Source organism: Pleurodeles waltl, chromosome 5 (assembly GCF_031143425.1).
Source record: "Pleurodeles waltl isolate 20211129_DDA chromosome 5, aPleWal1.hap1.20221129, whole genome shotgun sequence".
Lineage (NCBI taxonomy): Eukaryota > Metazoa > Chordata > Amphibia > Caudata > Salamandridae > Pleurodeles > Pleurodeles waltl.
The window spans coordinates 979,639,370-979,662,797 of NC_090444.1; the positions used below are offsets into that span (position 1 = coordinate 979,639,370).

General features: G+C 43.9%; 1 protein-coding gene across 2 annotated transcripts in view; it reads left to right on the forward strand.

Moving 5' to 3' along the window:
• The window catches only part of GJE1 (gap junction protein epsilon 1), a 206,104-nt gene that overhangs the window by 135,902 nt on the left and 46,774 nt on the right, over window positions 1–23,428 (forward strand). Inside the window, exons 1-2 of one of the 2 annotated variants that reach the window (XM_069235136.1) lie at window positions 4,450–4,590; window positions 6,175–6,357. In XM_069235136.1, coding sequence (XP_069091237.1) covers window positions 4,552–4,590; window positions 6,175–6,357 — 222 coding nt within the window. In that variant the 5' untranslated portion in view covers window positions 4,450–4,551. Of the gene's footprint in view, window positions 1–4,449; window positions 4,591–6,174; window positions 6,358–23,428 lie in introns of those variants that run through there. The other variant, XM_069235135.1, reaches the window with a different exon arrangement.

The window sequence follows — 23,428 nt, forward strand, 5'->3', positions numbered from 1 at the left end:
TTGTAGCCTTCCACTGCTTACACTTGGGTCACTTCTTTTTACTTTTGTGATTTTCACTTTTTGCTAATGCTGCCCAGCATCAGCCTAAAGCATTGGCAAGGCAACTTTCATAAAAATGAGACCTATTTGCTTCACCAGTATTCCTTTTACAAGGTTGGGCCATGTGTTGTGGATGTTGTGTTCACATGGAAGTCAATATGGGGACTTGCAAGCATTCACTTCTGCAAGGCACCGCTGTGCTGCTGCTTGGGCACATGCTAGTTCCACCAGGAACTTTCTTTGTATTCAGTGCAGTTGTTGCTCAGGGCACTATTTTGGTGTTTGCATCTTGCACCTAAAGAAAAATCCATGGTAGATAAGTTACCATTAAATACACCACAGCAGAGAACCTCAAGCTGAATTCAAGATGGTTAGATGGTCCTAGGGACCTTATTACAACGGTATAGTTGATGCTTTACCGCAGCCCGTGCGTTTGACTGAGCATGAGCATCCATCATGGGAAACAAGTGCTCAGAGGTAGAGGCCGCACACACTGTTTTGTCAACACAGCACAAAAACAGTGTACATGCAGCCAAATTCTATGTGTTCCAGTTTATACTGAAGAGAAAATACTCTCTTCTGAGAGGTTTTATCAGTTTTAAGTGAAAATCAGAAACCCGAAGCATGGTTTGGAGGGACAGCCCACTTCAACCATTGGGCTCGCCTTCACTGAAACTATTAGGAGTTCAGTGCTAGGGCTGGTGGGACAGTACTTGACGTGTGTGTGTGTGTGTGTGTGTGTATTCATAATAATACTGCAGTGCCTGCTCCATTATTGGGGGTGGGGGGTGTAATACTGCAGTGTCTGCTCCATTATTGCACTGAATCGGCACTCATGGCAATCTGGGACGATCTTAAAAACACAGTCGACCGAAATGGAGTTGCTGCACTACTTCTCTTGGACCTCTCAGCTGCCTTTGATACGGTTGACCATGACACCCTAACTCAAAGACTCCACGAAGCCGGCATACAAGGGATTGCTCTCGACTGGATTACTTCCTATCTTCAAAAAAGAGCAAATATCATCCACTCACCCCCCTTCTCGTCCGAACCCTACCTCACAAAAACAGGGGTCCCCCAAGGGTCAATCATCTCACCTTTGCTTTTTAACATCTACATGATATCTTTACCAGAACTGATCAATGATTTCCATCTCACATGCTACAACTATGCAGATGACACACAGATACTACTTCAATTAGAAGACCCCAAAAACATTGAAAACTCACAAATCTTCAGTTGCCTCAGAGCCGTTGATCAGTGGATGACCTGGAGCCATCTCAAACTAAATACCTCCAAAACAGAAATACTCATATGTGGTGACTGGAAAAATTATGACCCTCTGTGCGTCTGGCCTGAAGATCTCGGACCACCTCCTCAATTATCCAAGGAAGTGAAAAACCTAGGAATCACCATGGATTCCAAGCTAACTATGAATACCCAAGTAGACAAATTAGCACGCACATGCTTCATCACCTTAAAGACTTTACGACGCATCTTCCCCCACCTCGGATTTCCACACAAGGTGCAAGCTACTATCTCACTTGTATTATCCAAACTGGATTATGCCAATAGCCTCTACCATGGATCATCTCTATCTGTTATGAAAAAACTACAACGTATCCAGAATTCCGCAGCCAGGCTACTACTACATATAAAGCCGCAAGCCCACATCTCCCCTGCCTTGAGAGCACTACACTGGTTACCCGTTGCCAGAAGATGCACTTTCAAGCTGCTTTGTATCACCCACAAAGCTATACATGGAACAGGACCGCTTTTTATCAGAAAGAAAATTACCAAATACATCCAACAAAGAACCCTCCGCTCAAGACTGGCACCCCGCCTTAGAACACCACCATACAAGAAAAAGACTGTAGGTGGTACATCCTTCTCCGTCCAAGCAGCCAAACTTTGGAATTCATTACCCCCAACTATAAGAGCCACAGATAACTTTCTTGTTTTCAGAAAACTACTCAAGAGTTGGCTCTTTCCTTCATAACCACCTTTTTCAAACAACTATGAACTGCATATGCCTATGTGGATAAATATTTTTTCAGATTATATGTATATTTCTATTTATTTATAGTTTCTTTGGAAAATATGTATTGCTACTGTCATAACAATAAAATACACACACACACTCTTTAAACCTGTCTGACTAAGTATTTTTTACCCATGATTCTAATTATGTATTGTATGTGCATATGTGTGTGTATTCATGTGTGTGTGTATAAATATATATATATATATATGTGTATGTATGTGTATATGTTGTTTCTGTGCTTGGCATGTTTGTGGATCATTGCATGGCTCCTGGTTTTTGGGTTGTTATACTAGATATCTATGAATTTCTGCTCTCATTTTTCATCACTCTTATGTCATGTCTCTATCACACTATCCTCCATTCTCACTCTGACTCATCCCAAATCCCTTCGACCACTTTCATCTCCTAAATATCTCTGCCTAAATTCTTCCCTCCACATCTAACTCACCAAACCTCACTCTACCTCTGTGACCTCCCACACAACCCTACTAAATTCTCCTGCATTCATCTCACCCTGCTACTATGCTCTCCCTAACCCTTCCACATACTCTTCCCCCCCTCCACCCCCCTTTATTCATCCCAAGCCTTTGGATTGAGTAAATGAAGGATATACTCCCAATTAACACTTCTGGATTTCTTTCCTCCTCCACCCCTCCATTACGCCAGTCAATCTAACTAACAAACTCTCATATCCGCGGCTCAAATTAACTCATAATAATACTAAAACTGTACTCATTATTAAATGATACTAATCCATCACTAATTCTTGTTGGGTTCCGGAGTAGCGTGCTACTCATCGAAAAGCGCTTCGACGCCTCGTCAGGGGTAGTAAGCGCTATATAAATACGATTACAATACAATACAATACAATATGGTTTTCAGACCTCCTAAAGAATCATCAAAACAAAGTAAGGAAAAGATTCCTTATAAAATATAATAATGAAAGTAATGTGGTCTAAAAGAATAAACTGGCTTTCCAGCACGTTTAGAGTATCATGTGCAGCTCATAGACTCAGCAAAATATGATCATATTACGAGTTTTATGATCTGTAAAAGATATGGTGGCAGAGATAGAACCTAAATAATTATTTGTACTCCACTTTTTTAGGGGCGAGGGCAAAGCGCTCCGTCCCATGTTGTAATCTCTCTTTGAGCTTCAAACCACGCCCATGTCACGTCAGTCTCTTTCATTGGTTCGTGGGCTTGCCTTTTAAAATCTGCATGCTTTCATTAGTGAAAGGCATGCATAAGTCATGCCTTTTCCAGTGTTTAGTCCTCCTCGAGCACAGCAACCAAGTACTGAAAACATACAAGGCCCCGTGTTTTCCGTCTGGTTTCTGGACTATTTTTTCTCTTTTTTCATAGCGCAATGTCGCTGGGCATAAGTCGAGCACTTTGCATGACATCGACCTTGTTACATAGTTAGTTGCACTTTTCCTGGTTACGTAGATAATTGCACTTTTGCCGGTTACATGGATAATTGCACTTTTGCCGATAGGTTTCACTACGAGTGAACTTTTATTTCCCTTTGTTAGTCTGCTTTGCACTGACGGTGGCCGTCAGCTCGCTTATGTGAAACTTTTACTTTTCAGTTTATATGGCAAGAAAAGTCCAGTTAGTTATGTGAAACTCTTATATTTTCATTTTCAATTTATGTGGAGACCCAATGCATTGCAAATGCTTGTTTTACCTTGATATGTGTGTACTTGTATCTTAATATACTTAGGCTAGCATGCTTAGAAAGTCAGAAAAGCTTCAATCTTTCATTTTAAAAAGAGCCAACAAATTGTTTTAATGTATATGTGGAATGAAAGGGAATTCTGCCTCAAGGTGTATTTAGGACTTCCATGGAAAAATGACCATAGTGCTGCCTTTTGTAGAGCAGCTTTTACACCCAAAGGTTTAAAATTGACTGTGGGGTTGACTGAGGAAGCCCCCCTCCCCGCAATTAGCACAAACATTCTTGTAGTGGCCATCTTGCTGGCCTCTGTGCCTTTTCTCGCTCGGTACTACTTATGCACTATTTCTACTTTCCAGAGCGTGTGAATCTTCATGCGAAAAGCAAGTGTGCAAGAGATGAGAGGCTTGTAGGTAACGTCCTGGCACTGCGTTGTTGCTAGGAAGAAACGCTAGGTTTGAAGGACTTGCCGCAGCTACTCTTTCACGCACACCCTTTCCTCCCTTTTGTGCTTCGGGTCCTGTTATTTCGTAGTTTATTCTGCTGACTGAGTTTGTTGGGGATTACCGAAGCTAACCGCATGTACGCTGCTTTTGTGTAGCTTTTTTTGTCCTGGGTGTGTAAGTTGATGGGGGCCCCGACGATAAAAAGAGAAATGTGCAGTGACCAGAGTTTTCCAGCGCAAGGGTCATGAGGGAGCAGCACGGTCGGCCGGAGACTGGTGGCAGCAAATTGGCCATGAGGGACAGGAATCACTCCTCGAAAGCGCTGGGATAAGATCTTCCAGGACATGTCTTTAAATTATATCAAGAACTTTTATGAAGGATGCGTGAGTATTGGGTAAATAAGGAAGTGAGAATCTCCTGGGAAACTGTTGCAATGTTCGTGTTGTGCTGGTGGTTCTAGGGTTTGAATGTTGGGTCGCTGACAAACGCACGGTCATACGACCAAGGCATGGAAATTCAACTGAATAGAATTATCTCTGTTATGTTCAGGGAACATTTTGGATCAGTGCAATGTGCTGTGGCAGAAAATCATTGTGTGGTGGCCAACAATAGCTTAAGCACTGGAACCTCCACTTTTTGTGTGACATTGTCAATGTGACGCAGTAGCTTTGCTTTGTCACGTAAACGGTAGCTGAATCGCCACAACAGTCGAAGTTGGGAGAATTGTTGAATGCTCTGTCTAATGCTCAGCATAAGTAATTATCCAGGACTACCTAGGCATAAATTTACATTTAAAACCCACAAATAGCTACATGCTGTGTCGTTATGTTGTCAATGCATTGTGAAAAAAATATGAGTTGCAAGTGTACTTAAGAGCGTTAAGACCAGACAATTGTCAATTAGTGTCCGCGGCGATTTCTTTAAACACTGGGATGCTTTGTCCAAGTAAATACCTTTATTTCCTAGGGCACGAGGTGTTGAAAAAGTTATGCTATAAATATTAAATCTCAAAAGAGGGGCAGCACATTATTTCTCTGTTTCGAAGAGTTTAAACAGCCACGCAAAAGTCCGTTCATTTTTTCTATTTTTGAGTATGCGACGGTTTGCTCAAATTATTGTTCACAAATAATTAAGAGACATTTAGGTTACTTTCGAATTGGTTTCTTCTGTTTTTGTACCTGTAAGTTTACATTACTTTCCCAATTTCGTTTAACTCATAGAGGCAATGTCTGTAAAATTCAGGCCAGGTTGAAATGTAACCGAGGCACCTAGGGGCTAAACAGTGCTTAATTTGTAAAAAAAAAATGAAGGTTCTTAAAGTTTTTCTTAGGAGCCCACTCCCGATGCCATGAATTCCAGTGTTGCCGAATACCAAGACTGCCTACACTTCTTTCCACATCTTGGTTTTTCTTCCCCAACCGTACACTTCCTGTCTCTGCATCTTTCTTGCAGGCTCTTTTTTACCCCTACTTTCCCCATTTGTCACTATTTTCGTAGCTTGCTTTTCTTTCAGTTTCCCATTTCTGCCTTTCTCTCTCTTGCTCTGGGTCAAAGTCTAATATTGTTTAAATGAGTCCCGGTCAAAAAATGAGTGCTGGTGCCCACCACCTGCAATCTCCAAAACAAATTAGACACTGCCTCTGATAAAGTTTTTGGAGGAAGATATAGTTAATTTATTGAATTGTAAAGATGTAGAAAGTGTGAACTGGCCGTGGGATGAACAATTACAGATAGTAGATGGCACAAAATTAACAATTGTCTTTACATTGCACAATACCATAGTAATGGAAGAGACAAGTTGTAAATTGGAATTGTTGAAAAGGGACAACATTTCTAACCTATTAGTAATGTCCAGGTTTAGGAATGGATTGAACTGATTAGGGAATTATCATTATTGGAGCTCCTTTATCACTACTGCATTGACAAAACGCTAATCTTCTACACTGTGCTTTCTTCCTACTTTATAGCTGAGGCCGCCAACTGTGATCGGTCAATTCCACACCCTCTTCTTTGGCTCGGTTCGCATGTTCTTCCTCGGAGTTTTGGGCTTTGCTGTTTATGGAAATGAAGCCCTTCACTTCAGCTGTGATCCAGACAAAAGGGAAGTCAACTTGTTCTGCTACAACCTGTTCAGGCCCATCACTCCTCAGGTAGACTTTTTCACTCATTTTAGTTATATGAGTGTGGTTTTGTTTTCGACCTACAAATGACGCATTATGTTTGTGATGAGAAGGAAGTATATTCAGCTCTTCCTTACCCAGATTCAAAATATTGCATATTCTTCAAGTGCAAAATCTCCTTCATATGATAGTTATCCTTCCTTCTGTCAATTTTCATTGGCCCACTTCAGAGTTGTTAATGAATGTGCAGAGTTATATGATCCGTATTTATTTTAGTAACTGTAAAAATGTGGGAATTCAGAGGGCCTCTTCAAAAATGTATTTTGGAGAACATAAAATAGTTCTCCTTTAGTACCTTTCAACATATGCTTACACTCTGTTGTAAATTAGCCCCAAAACATCTAAAATTGAAATAAAATGAAAATATTCAGGAAATATTCATATATAATTAATACAAATAGAAAGCTCTGTACCCTTTTTGCATTTTACTAATAAATAGGGAGTTGAACATATTAGAGCCATTTTACAAATAAATATGAGTACATTCAGAGGATATCCTGTAGAACTACTTTTCATGTTCATAAATTCTTTTGTGAATCTCCCTCAGATGTATAAAAATCTCTGCTAAAACATTCTCCAAGGACAATTAAGTCCTTATCTGATTTTTAACATGTTTTTATGCATTTTAATAAGAAATATAAATAGTTATGCAAACAATAATTTAAGCATAGTTACTGTTCCTGGCCACGTAATAAGGTGGAGATTGCTATCAACACTTTCACTTTCATCTGGTTACGGCAAAGATTCCACCAGCGCTTCCTTTTCCCTCTTATATCACAAGCCCTACTCACAAACATAAAGTTAGAGAATCACATGGTATACAATAAGAAGAATAAGTAAATCAGGATTCAAATCCTACTTTTATTTTTATTTATTTAATACTGTATGAGTTAAGCACGAGGAGATAAGCAACAGGTCACTCACAAATATTTTTTTTATTGAAGCTGTAGTACTCAAAGCCTGAGGTCCTCTGCACCAAGCAATCTTATGCAGAGGCATCCAGCTGAAACCATAATGTTTGAAAAAGGGGGGGGGAGAAGATCGAATTGGAAAAGCCCAGCTCTTGCATCAGACATATTTACAGTTCGAGGCACCTAAAGATAAAATGATTTGTCAAACATATGTTTATTTATTTTATTGTTCTGTAATAGCACCTGCGTCACTCTTCATATCACTGAAAAGGCTAAAAAATGCTTTTGGATGATCAGTTAAGAGAGCTTCATCCATTTGTTGTTCATGCTTGGTAGAGTATGGGCTTATAGAATGGCCTGTGTGGGATGCATTAGCTGTATGGCTGTAAGTAAGCACATTGTGAAGCAGAGAGATAAAACAGAGAAATAGTCATGTTTGCATGTGCTTGCCGTCTTCTGCACAGATTGTAAGAAGCCCTGCCAATGCTTGTACTTTGTTAAAATGCTGTAAGTTTGTAGATTCACCTACATGGAAGGGGCTGGATGATTATTGTGGGGTGTAAAGTGGTGCTCCAGTTGTAATGCACCTATCTTACAGCTGAACCCATTCGTGGAGTGCAAAAGAGTAGCAGGCCTGCCGCTTTAATACAATTCTCACTGTGTTAGAGGTAGTAGAAGGGCCTTGTAGTGATCAGGGCCTAGATGGGGGGCGAGACCTAGAGCCAATTGGTGTGTTACAGTCCATCAATCGATTTTAGAGGGGGGTCATTGAAAGTGGCATGGCTTTGTGCCAAGACTTCCTACTTTCCAAAACAAAAACAAAAACAAACAAAAGCTTGAGTGTCCTAGTGAGGTTGCTAAACAATCCCCGTAGACATTAGTTGTGCAAAGAGTCGTCCAAGGAGCTGGAAACCTACTCTTTGCAAGGCTTCCCAGCTCACATTGCCTTGCACCGAGCAATTGTCCCACTTTCTACAGGGGAGGAAGACCAAACTGAATGGATGACACAGTGGCACGAGACCGGGGCAGGAGGGTGGACCCCACCAGAGAGCGGGCAGCACAGGAGAGGGCTCAGGTGGTTGCTTCACCTCTCTTGGAAGAAACCGAAAAACTCAGCAGTGCTGCATCAGAGACAGACCTGGGTCTTCCAGTGACTTTGGTGCTTGAGGGTCAGCTCATGACCCCCATGTCCGCAGATGGCCTTGCTTTAGTTTGCCCATATGAGGTATGGAACTTAAGGGTCTCCCCTAGCCATGAGAGAACCATGCCTGACAGTGGTGTCGTAATTACTCCGTCCCAATTGGTCTGTGCTGGGGCCACCAATTCCAGAGGAAGACTGGACACATGAGGGATCCTTATTGGGTAATCATTACTGCCACATCACCATCAGCCCTCGCTTATGACTGTTCTGTGATTATGTTTACATGCATTACAGTGCTTATGGTCCCGGGGCTTAGTTCAAAGGGGGGAATTTGGGGTGTTCCACCCCTCCTAAACAATGTATTCTGTCATAAATGGCTGTGTACAAGGGCTTTTAGTCTGGTAATCTGAAGTGTGTCAGATTTCACCTGGGATTTTTACATACCTACACTGACAAAGATACACACACACTCTCTTGTCTACATTTTAAATCTCTTTAAAAGTGTTTAGTTCGAAAACAAAACTGTTTTAAGTCCCCCTACCAAGATGCACTCCTCTTTCTTTCCACTGCCCCCTAAGCCCCCCTCATGTCCTGCCTTTCATATAATGTGTTTTAACAAGATGTCCCAGTGTGATTGTTGGGAAATCTGAAACTCACACCACCCACAATCAAACTGATCAAGCTACACCCTTGTACTGGTCGGGCGCCTGTTGGCACGCTGGCCTGGGAGTGGGAGTTGGGAGGTTGAATTCGATGTTCTTTGTCTATTTAGTTTTTTCATTATTGTTACGGCATGCTTTGCTGCAGGATTGTGGATGTGCGTGGGGTTAGGGGATGGGCCATGGGGGTTCTGGCTACACTGCATTTACCATGCTGAACAGTGAATGATTAGCTGGGATGGAGTACCATCTTATGACTTGGAATGTTAGAGGCATGGCTAGCTATATTAAGAGGTATTGTGTATACTAATATTTGAGGAGAAGTGGAGTACACATAGCCTCCTCCCCTGCCCTAGGTGTGGTACACAAAAGAAGGAGGGATACAGAGGTGGGGACCACATACTCCAAATATGCCAGGGGTGTGTTGATATGAGTGACCCAAGGGGTCCCTCTCACAGTCAGATCCAGAGGGGAGGTGCGTCATGATGGAGGGGTTGCTGGGTGTAATTCAGGTGACCTTAATCTCCCTACATGCCCCCAACTCCAATAAGGATCTCCTTATGGAATCCTCAACCCCAGTGCCACTACTTGACATTCTGGCTCCTTGCTACGGGGTGGGTGACTACAGTGGTGTCCCAGATGTGGGGTTGGATCGCTCCTGTATGCCAGTCTCCCGGCACACAGTCCTTTGCCCGATCAAACCACCTATGGCGCTCAGGGTCCCACAACCATTTGTTAGATGCCTGATGCAGTCTACACCCCACAGATAGGGATACTCTTTACACTCCAGTTTACATGATCAAGATAGTGTTGTTGAGGAAGCTTCATATTTTGGATACCAAAATTGGGTATAGGGGGCACCCAGGACTAAAGGGAATACTCAGCAAGAAAACATGCTGAGGGAGATAAAGCAGGCAGGCTCCTGGCCTGGCTAATCCAGTCAAATTCCCCCCGAAGACATATCACTGCTATCCAGGAAGGTACTGGCAGCATTATCAACTCTCAGGCAGCAATTAACCTCACCTTCCACTCCTACTACAGTGCACTGTATGCAACTCCTGTGGCAGTGGATGCCAGTCCATGACGTGGATGCACTGCAATTCCCTCTCGTGCGGAACTGGAAGCCTCCATAACCGAAGAGGAGCTGGCTCAAGCACTTAAACAAATGGTACGCAGATGGAGATGATGCTTGGCCTATGGAGTTCTACTCTGCCTTTTCATCTCAGCTTGCCCCGCGCCTTCTCTGGGTCTTCAAATTGGCATTCTCAGAAGGTATACTTCCTCTATCCTTGCGGGAGGTGGTGCTAGTAGTCTTACCCAAGCTGGATAGGGATCCCATGCTATAAGGTCCCTATCACGTCCTGTCCCTTCTCAATAGTGATAATGAGATCCTTGGGAAGGTGCAAACCAACCAACTGATTCCCTTAGCGCCACATATCATAGACCCTGATTGGAACAGCTTTATACACGGTAGGAACACCTTGAACCTGTGCTGCCTTTTCATGCTGATGGAATGCACAAAGGTACATGGAACTGCCACCTGAGTCACCTCTCTCGATCTAGAGAAGGCATTTGATACACTGGGGTGGGACTACCTCTGGTAGGTCGTTAGCAGACTTGGCGTGGGACCACAGTTTATGAAATGGGTAACGCTGTTCTATAATATGCCGATGGTATGAGTGAAGACGTGTGAAATGATCTCTGAGCCACTTCACATAGAGCGTGGCACGTGACAGGGCTGTTCCCTTTTCCCAGTAATTTTTTCTCTGGCCATGGAACCCCTTGCATATGCACTCCCCTCCAAATTGGGGAGTATGGATAGAGGATAAATGGCATATAATCTTGTTATACACGGATGACACATTAATATACCTCCACAACTATGCTGACAACATTACTCAGCTCATGGACCTACTCTTTGGTGAGGCCTCTGGCCTGGTGGTAAACTGGGACAAACCCCACCTTTTCCTGCCTAACAGCGACTACAGTCAAACAGCAACAAAGGCTCCCTTGGGCCTCCTTCGCCTAAAGCTATGACTCTTTTAAATATCTGGGGGCTAGAGCATATCACACGGATAAAGACCTGGGGGTGAAATTAGTAGAGCACTGACTGGGATGCACAGTTCCATGTCTTTCTGGGCAAGCCACCCGCTCTCTTCTATGGGATGCATAGCTATCTCTAAAATGCTGGTACTTCTTCTCCTGCTGTATTTCTCCTCTGTATTCCTGTCCTGTTGCCTAGGAGGTTCTTCATGGAGATACAGTCGATCCTGATCGCTCTGATATGGGGCAAGGGGAGACATAGGGTGGCAATCAAACGTTGTATGCCCCGTTGACTGAGGGCGTCCTGGGTGCACCAAACTACAAGATTATTATGCAGCAAACCAGCTGCAGTGGCCAACATGCTGGCTAGCTGGGAATAATATAGCTAAACTGGGGCACTGGTTTGGTGGGGCAGCCCCACCTGCAATATTGCAATGTCTGTTAGGCTCCGAGGAGATGGTTCCTAAAGGAGGCGGTAATGTCCTTATACGAGTGGCCAGGGCCTGCTGGAGCACCTACACTATTAAACATCATACACTTTTCCCTGATTTACTTCTCTTGGCATTGCTGGAGTGCTCTTCGCTTCGGCTGCGACCAGAAGATAAGGTCCTCTATACTTTTGAAGCCCTGATCGGTGATTATGCTATTCCACCAGGCTCCTTCCTACTCTATGCTACTCTCACACGCCAGATGCACCAAGTTTGGCAGAGAACACATGACGAACCATAGACTTCACAGCTTTTTCAGACTCTACTTACCCACTGTGCGACCAGACAAGCTGTTACCTGTCTATACAGCTCATATTGTACATATAGGGGTGTACCACTTCAAGTTCTATGCACATATTGGGAGACTACACTAAATATTGTGCTCACACACTGGCAATGGACTCAGTGTGCAGGGATGGCTAAAATTGTCTCTACTAACGCAAGACTCAAACACACTCAGTACAATTACTTCCATCACACTTAACAAACACCCCCGAGTGAATAGCTCTTTGTACCCCAATGCCTGGGATTCCTGCCCCCATTGCTCTACTGATGGTACAGACTTTATTCATATGGTGTGGAGTTTCGCTTCCATCAGTTCTTACTGGGGCAATATCCTTGTGCACACACAAGAAGTCTTGGGCTCCCCCCCTACTGAAGAATGCACTGTTTACTAGGGCTCACCAAATCCACAGGCAAACACAAACCTTCAAATTCATTTATCGTTTTGGCTTGGATTTTCGATAAAGGCTGACAGCAATCAGTTGGAAATCAGCTTCTGCCCCCCTCACACAACTCTGGCTGTCGGACTTAACGTTCGAGGATACTGGCTGAGCGGGACGTACTGCCCGAACTCGACACAGGCCAGGGGCTGACCATGCCTCCAGACTGGGAAAGGGGGCTGACCATGCCTCCAGACTGGGAAAGATATTTAACTGCAGTTGAGGCTAAGTCAGATGAGAGACCTCCCTGAACCCCAGGGATTCACATCCGCCACAGATGACTGCTTACCCCAGGGGGTCCTCATTGCTCGTCTGTGCAGGTGGATCTGGCCTGCAACACCAGAGGGTGACACTCAACTCAATGGAGTCCATGGCAGAGGCTCCACTTCTCTGCAGTGTTTGTTCTTTGCCCCTGCTCCCCCTAATGGCCCCCTCCTCTCTCTCTGTCTCTGCTTGGTGAGAGGGTTCCCCTGGCACAGCAGGCCCATTCTGCCAGGGTGATTGGGCGACGCCCACCCAGCCCATGAGCTCTCTTCTACAATAGCATACCGCTACTTGGTTGAATCAGTTGTTAACTATTTCCTTTGCAGGGCAGCTTCCTTGGAATAGAAATATGCAATTAAGGATATATATCCACATGTACCTCACTGGAAGCAGTCACGACCACATTGCACACGAAGCAAGGTGTAAACATACTGAATCTGCTAGATTACAATGTCTGTAGATGCCTCTAACGCTCTCTTTTCGTATATTGATATGCTTTATGTGTGTGTTCTGATTACATACAGGTATTGGCTGAGGTACATATTGAAGAGAAGTAGTGGAACCTTGTGGGATGTTGGCATTAGAAGTGAAAGAGGCATATGGAAATAGAGGAAGTGAGACAATGTTGGATAATGCTAAGAGATAGGTGGATATCCATTCCAGGATGATAGCTTGAATATCAGTGTCACTCAATCCCTGGCATAGGGTGGGATGAGGCTTCAAGCAGACAGGAGGGATGAGGAAAGCAGAAGAGTGGTCTAGTAGTGGTTCTGTTGCAGCAACTAGATTTATGTTGAATATGGTCTACAGATCATACCATTTGACGCTTAAGAGTGATTCTTTTGCCTAGTCAAAGTCTGAGAGAAGGTTATTTTTCCGAAATAGGTAGTAACATGGGTGAAAGCTAATCTTTTTATGTGTTTGCCCATGAACTGACTTTTGGAAATATGTCAGAAAATTGGTGGTTCTATTAGATCAAGAAATCTTGTTTCTTTATAACTGGCATTGGAGGCCTTGATTTACATTCATGAACTTTCTGACTGTTAAAGGTTTGTTGATGTTGGGTCTGGCTGGTATGGCTGCAGTGCTGCTTATCTTTATGAGTTCCTCAAATGGATGGCCTAGAGCAACTTGAAGGAAGATACAGTTGGTTGGTAGGCACTTTTCAATTTCTTGGATGATGGGGTCTAAGGTGGAAGTTCCCAAATGGACATGTTCCTGAGGTAGTGTTTGAGTTCATGGCTCCCGAGATATGGTAATCAGCTAACCCATCTCAAAGATTTTGTGAATGACTAATCGTAGAAGCAGAGCATTCTAGTTTAGGGAATTCAGTGATGTTGTTGTTAAGTTCCTTAGATGTGCATACTGCTTTGAAAATATGAAAGAAATAGAGTCTTGTCTATCTCTTGATGGCAGTTGTAGGTACAGCAGCAGCGCTGTACCCCTGATATAGGTTTGACTACAGGGAAGTGCCTCCTCTCGCAATGCACTTATCCTAGCACCATAACGCAAGTAGTGTAATCAAAGAACTCAAACAACAAATAGGTACGAGAGCCTTGGGCCTCTACTATAAGTTGAATGTCACAGATTTGCATTTAGGCAGGGATTTCACAGGCCCTGTAGAAAAACAGAGACCCATTTGGGCTTTGCCAGAGAACCATTTGCACTTTTCAACAATGGGTGTAACATGCAGGCATGAACTCTCCAATGGAAACATGAATCATTGGTTTCATAAAGCCTCTTGTGTTCACTACTTTTTAATCATTGAAAGAGCACCCTCAGAATAAAAAGAGATATGTTAAGGTTCTACCCTGAGTCGTTTTTACAAAAAAACTAGATTCCTGCACTTAACCAAAAATAAATTTATCATGAGCTCCAAACCACTGTTTGAGTCCAAAATGACAAAAATTCAATCAGTAGAACCAGAGATAAGACTCTCTAAAGTTTAGGGGAAAATAGTGCCAAAAGTCCAAAGCACCTCTTTTTGTTATCTGGTCACACTGGACCGGGCAAATCACAAGTTCAGGCAGAACGCGATTGAGCACAGGTTGGACACAGGGACCAGGTTTGTCCTGCTGAAGGGTTACACTTCTGAAGTCTGTGAGAAGAGTGCCGTCCACATTGGTGGTGGCTTCAAGAAGGTTGTTGTCGGCTCAAGGAGCAGGTCTGGCATCGTGCACGGTCGTTGTTGGCACAAACAGCAGGTGCCACTGGAACTTCGTGCTGGCAGTCAAAGTGTGGTTGAATCTCGGCACTAAGTGATCACTTTGTGCTATCAAGGAGCCCAAAACTTCTATATCTTCACTTTTTCTTCAGAAGAGTAAACTCTGATGTCAGCCCAGGGTTCAGGCCTTGGGGGGCACCTCTTGGGGATCAGGAGTTACTCCAGCAGAGACCAGCAGCAGAGTTCATTCAGAGCTCATTGATGTCCAGTTAGTGCCGGTCAGCTGAGCAGTTGCAAGGAGGCACCTGGAAGTTTGTTGTGTCCCTGTAGCTCAAACAAGAGGTCAGGCGACTAACCCTCGGAGTCCCTTCTGAGGAGCGTGGCTTCAAGGCAAGCAGATCCAATCTTTCTTCTTCAGAAAGCAGGGCAGTCCTTCTTCTGAATACTCCCAAGGACTGTTCCAATGAGAGGTACTGACTGGGCTGCATTTATACCAGGTGCTAGCCTTTGTGCGGGGGGATTCTCTTACCTATCCCCCAAACTGATCCTGGTCAGTTTTTACCCTGGGTTAAGCTTTAAACTGTCTAGGGTGACAAAGGCAAGGACAGCCTGGTGTCAGGTTTCTTTCTGTGTGCTGCAGGCAGGTTATTTTGAAGTGTATTCAGGGCAAGACACAACTTCTCCCCAGCCATCCTGTCAGGAAGAACCGTTCCCACCACACACAGGCTTCTTTTGTTTCAATGTACAGAAACATTACGCAACCCACACCATGAGAGCCACTCAGAATCATGTGAGCCTGGACACAGGCAGAAGGGCACATTTGGTTTAGAGCAGAAGAAATGCTTGTTTTCGAAAAGTGGCATTTTTAGAATAGTATCTTAAAATCTGGCCTTTCCATTAAAGAGGATTTTAAATTATAATTTGTATAAGCAGCATTTCTGTATCTGGTCCCAAACTGAACTTAGCGCATAATAAGTATAAGGTAACCCCATGTTAGTCTATGGGAGAGGCAAAAATCAGATCCACATGCAAGTGGCACTCATACAGACACAACCACATAACTCACTCCAGTTCCCTCTACCTCACCCAGCCAATCTACTCACACCCCTTCCAGGTAAACGCTTTGAGGTGCCAGTTATGTACCTAGTAAATGCCCATTCATGAATGGACTCATGAGGAGGACTCCCCTGGACTATAGGCAGGACACAAGTGAAGGGCAACAGAGCCAGGGGAAATTGTACCATCCAAACTTCTTTCACTGTCACATATGAGTTACGCTGCCTAAATAATACATATTAGATTAAGAATACAGGTCTGATGACCTGAGTCCAACTTTCACACAATGTTTTCCACATTGTGTATTGCAGTACATTCATTGTGGTACTGGAATGGAATTGTTGTTGCAATGATATGCACGTACAGACTCACGTTCACTGGTACCATTTGCACACATGGACACAGTTTACAATTGTGATGTTCTTTTTTTGGTGCAAGCATTCATTTGATAATGAATACTTACACCAAAATAAAAAATTGTGTATGTCAGAAATTTATTTTACATACAGGTGTGTCTCCAACAACATTCACTTGTGATATGTAATGCTGACCTTTGAGTCCGGTGACCACGAAGTCAAGTTTCATTCATAGTTCAGTGGCAGCAGCAGTGGCATGTCTTGTTCATTCGGATCCAGTTGAAAATGGAAGTGGAAATGGTAAAAAGGTAGGTTTTTACCTCATTTCCCTTCCAATCCACCAGCTCAGGTATGAAGGTAACACATTAGTAAGGCACATTGTAATTTGTTCAGCAGGAAAAGTGGCTTGAGTCCCGCCGCCTGACACTATATCAAATTGCGTCATCAATGTGGGTGGAGATTTCTGGCAGAGTTGGCAGGACTGTGGCGGGCTATTGTCTATGGGACCACCAAAATCTAAATTCAGGGGGCGGACCACCAAGGCGGTGGGCCTGAAATCCGACGGAAGAGCGATAGCAGGACCCATTCCACCAAGCTCTAAATCAGGCCCTTAGTCTTAGCAGCCCATATTTGCAGACATATAGAGGTTCATGGGCTGTTGTCAGTCCGAGCACCCACCAGGTATGTAGGGTGTAAATGTAATGGCCTCCACCTCACATCCCCCAGCACCAGGCACTTTGCACTCATGTGATGACTTATATAGGGCCCGGGAGATTCAGAGTCATGCTATATTAATGTTGTACCACCTGAGCCCAGAATGTGCTGATTGAGGAACTGGGCCCCAAAGAGGCTCCAAAATGCAGGGAGCAGTCCAGGTGAGTTTGGGCGTCATCTCCAGGCAATGTGTGATGAAAGATCCTCTGGGAGGCAGTTCCCCCCCTTCTTCCCCTGGACCCCCAAGAGCAAAGACTACTTGTTCTGGGCCGTAGGCCCCATGTACCTCCAGTCCTGGTGTCCGTAATTGCGCCAATCAGGAGAGGGCAAATATGGCACTATGCAGGCACTCACCTGGGGGTCGCAGGTAGGGAACAACAATATTGCCCTGTTCTGCCACCTCCATTCTCTCGGAGATTAGGAGTCGCAGTCCAACCTTGTTGATCTAAGTCCAGGAGTGGCAGGCTGCAGCAGCCGATTGGCCCAAGTTGTCCATTTCGGGATGTATGCAGTAGCGGGAGGGACAGCACAAACCCCACAAGTCATCGACTTTCAGCCACCAGACCAGCAGTCAGGCCTTGCCTGGGTTCAGCGCAACCCTCTGTACTGGTAGCACTCAGGGCAGGCCGCTGGCACAAGTGTCTCTCCCTGGGGCCCAGTCGGCCCACAAAGCCCAGGCGACTCCCTAGCAGTGCACCCAGTGACAGTGAGTAGTTTGGGATACTGATGGCTGCCCGCTATAGGATAATTGACTGGATGAGGGGAGCTTGACACGTAGCTCAATTGATCTAGGTTTTCCATTTTCGCCTCCTCAGCCATACCCTCCCTGTGGTACTTGTTAGTTCTATGTCCCACTGAAACTAGTTGGATATCTCTGTCAACACTCTTGTGAGTCACTGGGCTGACTCATGGGGATCCCTCCTCTTCATCTGTGGACCCCATCTGTGAGAAACCTAACTTTAGTTTGCTCACAGATGCATATTAGTAGGCAGACAGTACCACCATGGCCAACAAAGTGACATGGCCCATTCTGCCCCTTGGATCAGACTTCTGTCCCAAATGCAGGAGAAACTGCCCATAAGCACATGGCCATACACAGTTGGCAGTGTCAAGAGTCAGGCCCCTAGCGATCCAGTATCAGGTGGAGGCTGTAACCTGGGGTCCTGGACTGGCCTCACTTCCAGCCTTGGGGCTGATAAGGAGTTTTCAACTTTCTCCTGAGATTTCTCCGATCTCTTAGGTTTCTCAGTGTGAGGGGCTGTAGCTCTGGGTGTTAGGCACCCTATAGCCAATCTTTGTTGCCATCTTGGGGTGGTATCCAGAGACTATCTTCTCAGCCCAGGGTCTGTACCCTAAGGCTGAACAGATGCTTAGCAAGCAAGAATTTCCAGGGGAGAAACACCACCCACCTCAAGAGTGACACACTCTATGTCATGCAGGTGTCTGCCGGGTGCAGATCGGCTTTCCTCTGTCTCTGGCAATGCAGGCAGCACCTCCTGGTTAAAAGTGGCCTCACCAGTGTCAGAATTGGTCCGCTCTTGTGTACGAGATGGCAAGCTCTGATCCACTAGCCCTCCCACTGTGGACTGTATTCACCTCCTGTCCCTCCAACAGGGCCTCTTTACCCGCCTATTGGAATTAGTACCCCCAGAAACTTGAACTTTCAGGGCTCAATTACAAGCACCTGAGTTGGAAATTGAGTCCTCTGTGCCACTGTTCACCAGAACCTCTGCCCTGTTTCTCAGAAGGGGCATTGGAAACCTTTCTCCCCACCGTATTCTGGAACCTGCCTTTCTCACCTTGGCCCTCTCCCCACTCTGCAGTGGGAAACTTGAACCACCTCTCTTGGGGTCACTCCTAGGTACCTTCTTCTGGACCACATCCTTTGCAAGCTTCCTAGGCTCAGTGAATTTGGAGTCTTATCAAATGTTGGCATTACTCTGGAAAGCAATTACCAAGCATGTGCTTTCTTGCAAATAGATTGTACTGCTTCTCTTAACTACTCTCCTTACTGTCCTTCACCCAACCATTCAGTGCCTTACAAAAAATATCCATAAAATGTACCCAAGACTGGTGAGACATGGTATGCAGATTGACTCACCCATTGACTGGTGGGCTACAGACTTCATGAAATTGGGCCAGTGAACCTGACTTCAACTGTTTGTTGGTTTCTACAAAGTTTTGTTTTAAAATTCTTTTTTAGTTTTCCTTTAACAAGTGTGTCTCTTCTCAGTTACCTAGAGAGATTTTCTGGTTATTCACCAGTATTAGTTGTCAACTACAACCGATTCCTCACAACCATAAGCTTCAACACATGTGGTACTGAAGCACCTATAATTAAAGAAAGATTTTCCAAACCCCCAGCCCCCAGAGCCAAGCACAGATCCAGTATCTGCTTACACATTGTTGAACCACAACTTTCCTCTGTATATTTAGCTTGAGTCCACTAATCCAGTGCATGAACCTGGTGTGAACCAGCCACTTCTTCATCCAGAACGCCTTGCATAGACCTGAACTGACCACTAGATTACTGAAAAAGTGCTCACTGTGCAGCACAGGTACAAAGTTGTGAGTTTGCACCTGAGCCAGAGAGAGTATAGCAGTGAGAGAGGGGACTGCATCCATCTGCAGGAGGATGATTTACGTTGTTTCCTTGTACCCTCTGTCCTCCTCACAAAAGACACTTTGGGATGCATTAACTATGCTCAGTTTCCTTGTGGTGCACAGTCAGTGCACCTCCTGATAGCTTGTTTGCCCTTGCATCACATCAATATTAAGGCTGGATGCAAAAGTGGAAGTTTTTTCTCGTTTGCAACAAGCTAGGACCCCTATGCAAATAGGAGAGACTGCATCAGCATGATGTGTACCTGCTTGTTCTTTATTACAGAAGAGGTGGTACAAGCATCTTTGGCCACTTCAATAATACAAAAGTATCTTGTGTGCAAAAAAAAGTCACACATTCCTGTCCTAGCTCCAGGGAACTTAGGGCCACATGTATCAAGCGTTTTGCATTCGCAAACGGTGCGAATGGCCATTTGCAAATGCAAAAATGCCTTTCAGCATGTATGAAAGGCATTTGCTATGCAATTTTAAGGAATCGCTAAAATAGCGATTCCTTAAAATTGCGAGCCCGTTTAGAGAATCGCAAATTGCGATTCTCTAAATAAGAAATCGCAAATAAGGAATCCTTATTTGCGATTTCTTAAGCACATGTATCAAGCTTTTCCTTAATGCGAATTGGGCATTAAGGAATCGCAATTACCGACAAGTTTAACTTGGTAGTAACCATGTGCAAATTTTAAAAATGCATTAAGAATGCATTTTTAAAATTGACATGTAACGCACACATGCCCTTTTGGCATGTGTGCGCCTTACATGTCCTGAAATATTTATTTGGGGTGCAGCAGAGGGGGCCTCCAACACCCTGGGGTTTTGCATTTCCTAAATTGCGAAATCCAGTTAGGAATTCGCAATTTGGGAAATGCAAAAAATTTGCAAATATGGGCCTACAGGCCCAAAGGGGCGAATTGGCTCAGAATCGCTATTTGCGATTCGGTAATAGCATTTGCGATTTTTAAGAAATCGCTAATACCGAATCGCAAATATGATACATACTATTTTGCGAATCAGAAATATCGATTTCTTAAAAATCGCTATTAGAGAATCTCAAAGTGGATTCTTCATACATCTGGCCCTTAGAGCCTGATTTAGATTTCGGTGGACGGGTTACTGTGTCACAATGGTAATGGATATTGGGTTTATCTTTTGGCGGATGGGATATCTCTCACCGTTGTGATGGAGTACCCTCTCTAACAAAATCTAAATCAGGCCTTTAGGAAAAAGGCCCAGGGTCATTTTATACATAGTTGGTTTGGCTATGGGAACTTCTAGACATAACTACAGTATTCTAATGACAGTTGTTACGTGCCTCCCTAAGAGGCAGGGGTACACAGTTAGTCCCATCACTATCCTGAGATTTACCCTGTCTCTTACATTTGTGATGTGCACCCCGTTTCCAGGGTCCCTTTTAACACTTGGCATTGAGTCTTGCATTCCCCATGAATGTTCTTACAAACATCTGTGTCTCTTTCTGAATAGTTTAGCAATTACGTTCTTCTCAACCAACGTCAACCATGTCTTTTTCTTGCCGTTTCCCCTATGTGCCTTTACTAAACCAGTTAAATGTATCTACCCCTACAAGGCCATATATCGTCTTGTGACTGTCTCATCCCCACGGCATTAGTAGCTATTTCATCCACACTCTGCTTGAATCAATCTTTGCGACTGCATTGTCTATACACTGTGTACACAGTTAGCATCATCCTCTTCAAGTCTGACATCCGATAGGCAATCACGAATGCTGTCTTGTACGATCAAATTATTTACATTTGAATGCAGTTGTATGGGAGATTTGGGCAGTACTAAACCACAAACAGCCCCCAGAAATAGTAAACAATAACGTATTTTGCCCCCTTAACCCCCACACGGTTGAGTCAATGGAAAATTATTTATACTTTTTTTAGCGCCGCATTTGCGCCGCTTTTTGACGCAAAAACGGCGCAAACTTGCAAAATACCATTGTATTTTGTAGGTTTGCGCCGTTTTTGCGTCAAAAAGCGGCGCAAATGCGGCGCAAAAAAAGTATAAATACGGGTATAAATATCTCTGTTGAGATGCTTTTCTTTTGTTAATTATTATCGTAATATTTACAGCCTCGTTCAATCACCTTGGTAAAGTTAATTGAAACCAGTGAGTAGTTTAACTTGGTTCCAATTTCATGGGACTTTCAATCATACATTATACCCTTGTGGAAAAGGTCAGTTGGGGTCATCCAGAGTGACAGATAAAGTTAGGCAGAGCAGGAGGTGGTAATAAGATTTTTGCTATTGTAAACAAGATATGATTTGAGATTAGGTTTTCTAAATTCTCTGGCAAAAGTGTATGGTCAGTGCCAAATTACCTATTAAAGTCAGAAAACCTGGTGGACTGTAACTCATGAAGATGATGGATTCTGAGTAACGATCAATCCTGGGAGACTCAGAGAATTATTTGTTGTTAGTGAGTTCTGAACCTCTTTTCACCATATATAGCATAGGCACACTCCAAAATATGCACTAGCAATTTGTTTTATAATTTCTATTAAAATCAACATCCTATTCTATTTCATCCTATTCTATTTCATAAAATGTGTAAACTGTGGAGAAGTGTGGCTCAATGGTTAGAGCGGCAGACCCTGAAGCAGAGATCTGGCTCAAGACCAGGGTTCAAGTCCCGCTTCGGCAGGTCTTGGGCTCAATTCCCCTTGACCAGATAATTCTCGCCTCGGTGCCTAATCTAATTCATGGGTCCCACTCTGCAACTCTGGGCAATAGCTTGCTTAATCTCCACAACGGCCCCTACAGCGCTTGGATGCCTGGCTTCACCCTGGGGGTGCTCAGGAGTGGGCGCCTCACAGGGAAAAAGCCAGGAGGGGTTCCATAGCGGTATGAGTACAGCGCCTTGAGACCCTAACGGGTGAGTAGTGCGCTATACAAGTGCTAATTTAAACTATGTGTAACTATAAACTTGAAAGAACGCTGACAGTAAAACAGTAAACACATTTTTAAAAAGAATGGCAACATTGTAATTATATTTCAGGATTTTCTAGCATGGAAAAGATGGGATCAGACCGTGTTTTCCAACTTCTCCCATGTGGCATCTAGCTAAACTGTCTCAGCCCCAGATAGCATTAGGAGTTTCTAGGATTTCCTTTCACACACATACTTTGGTGGAACAACAAAAGTGTTGTACCGTAATAATAAGATTGATCTCGGCGCACAGTAGCTTTGCCGACCCCGTAAACAGGTGTGGCCAGCTCTGCGGTGCTTTTTTGCCCGTAGCCTTCATGAAGGGTGTTTACAGCTTCTGTTTGCTTAATCTCAGACTCTAAGAAAGTCAAATATTTCTCTTTGCGTTGTTCTTGTTTCTACCCAGTTTAGGTATACGTTTCAAATTATGTTATAACGGGTAGGCCTCACATTGAATGATGGCAAAATCGAGTATTAACATATTCATCTGATTTGACTGGTAATTAATTCATATAAACCATGTGAATGTATATCTGTGAATAATTGATACACTATCAAAATATAGTAAAACAAATGTTACACACTAGCAACTTGTAAAAACACAATAAAATATACATTTATAAATGAGAAATGTGCAATGAAAATAAACGAATATATAAACATTACGGATACACAAACAAAACGTGAATCTTACATCTGTGGGAAAGAGAAGGGTCTCCTGCAGGGCTCTGGAGAGTGTGTAACTCTGCATTGAATTAATTGCAGCAAACATACCATTATTTAATTCCTGCCTCAGCACACGATGGTCATGTGATGCAGAGTGGGGTTTGTAGCCAGAAGGAACGCACCATGTGCGCCCTTACTAGGTATGACCAAGGGAGCAGCAAGAAAATTAAAATAACCCCCACTTTTAACCAAAGCTCTTATAGGACCAAGCAAATGAAGCGATTCATCAT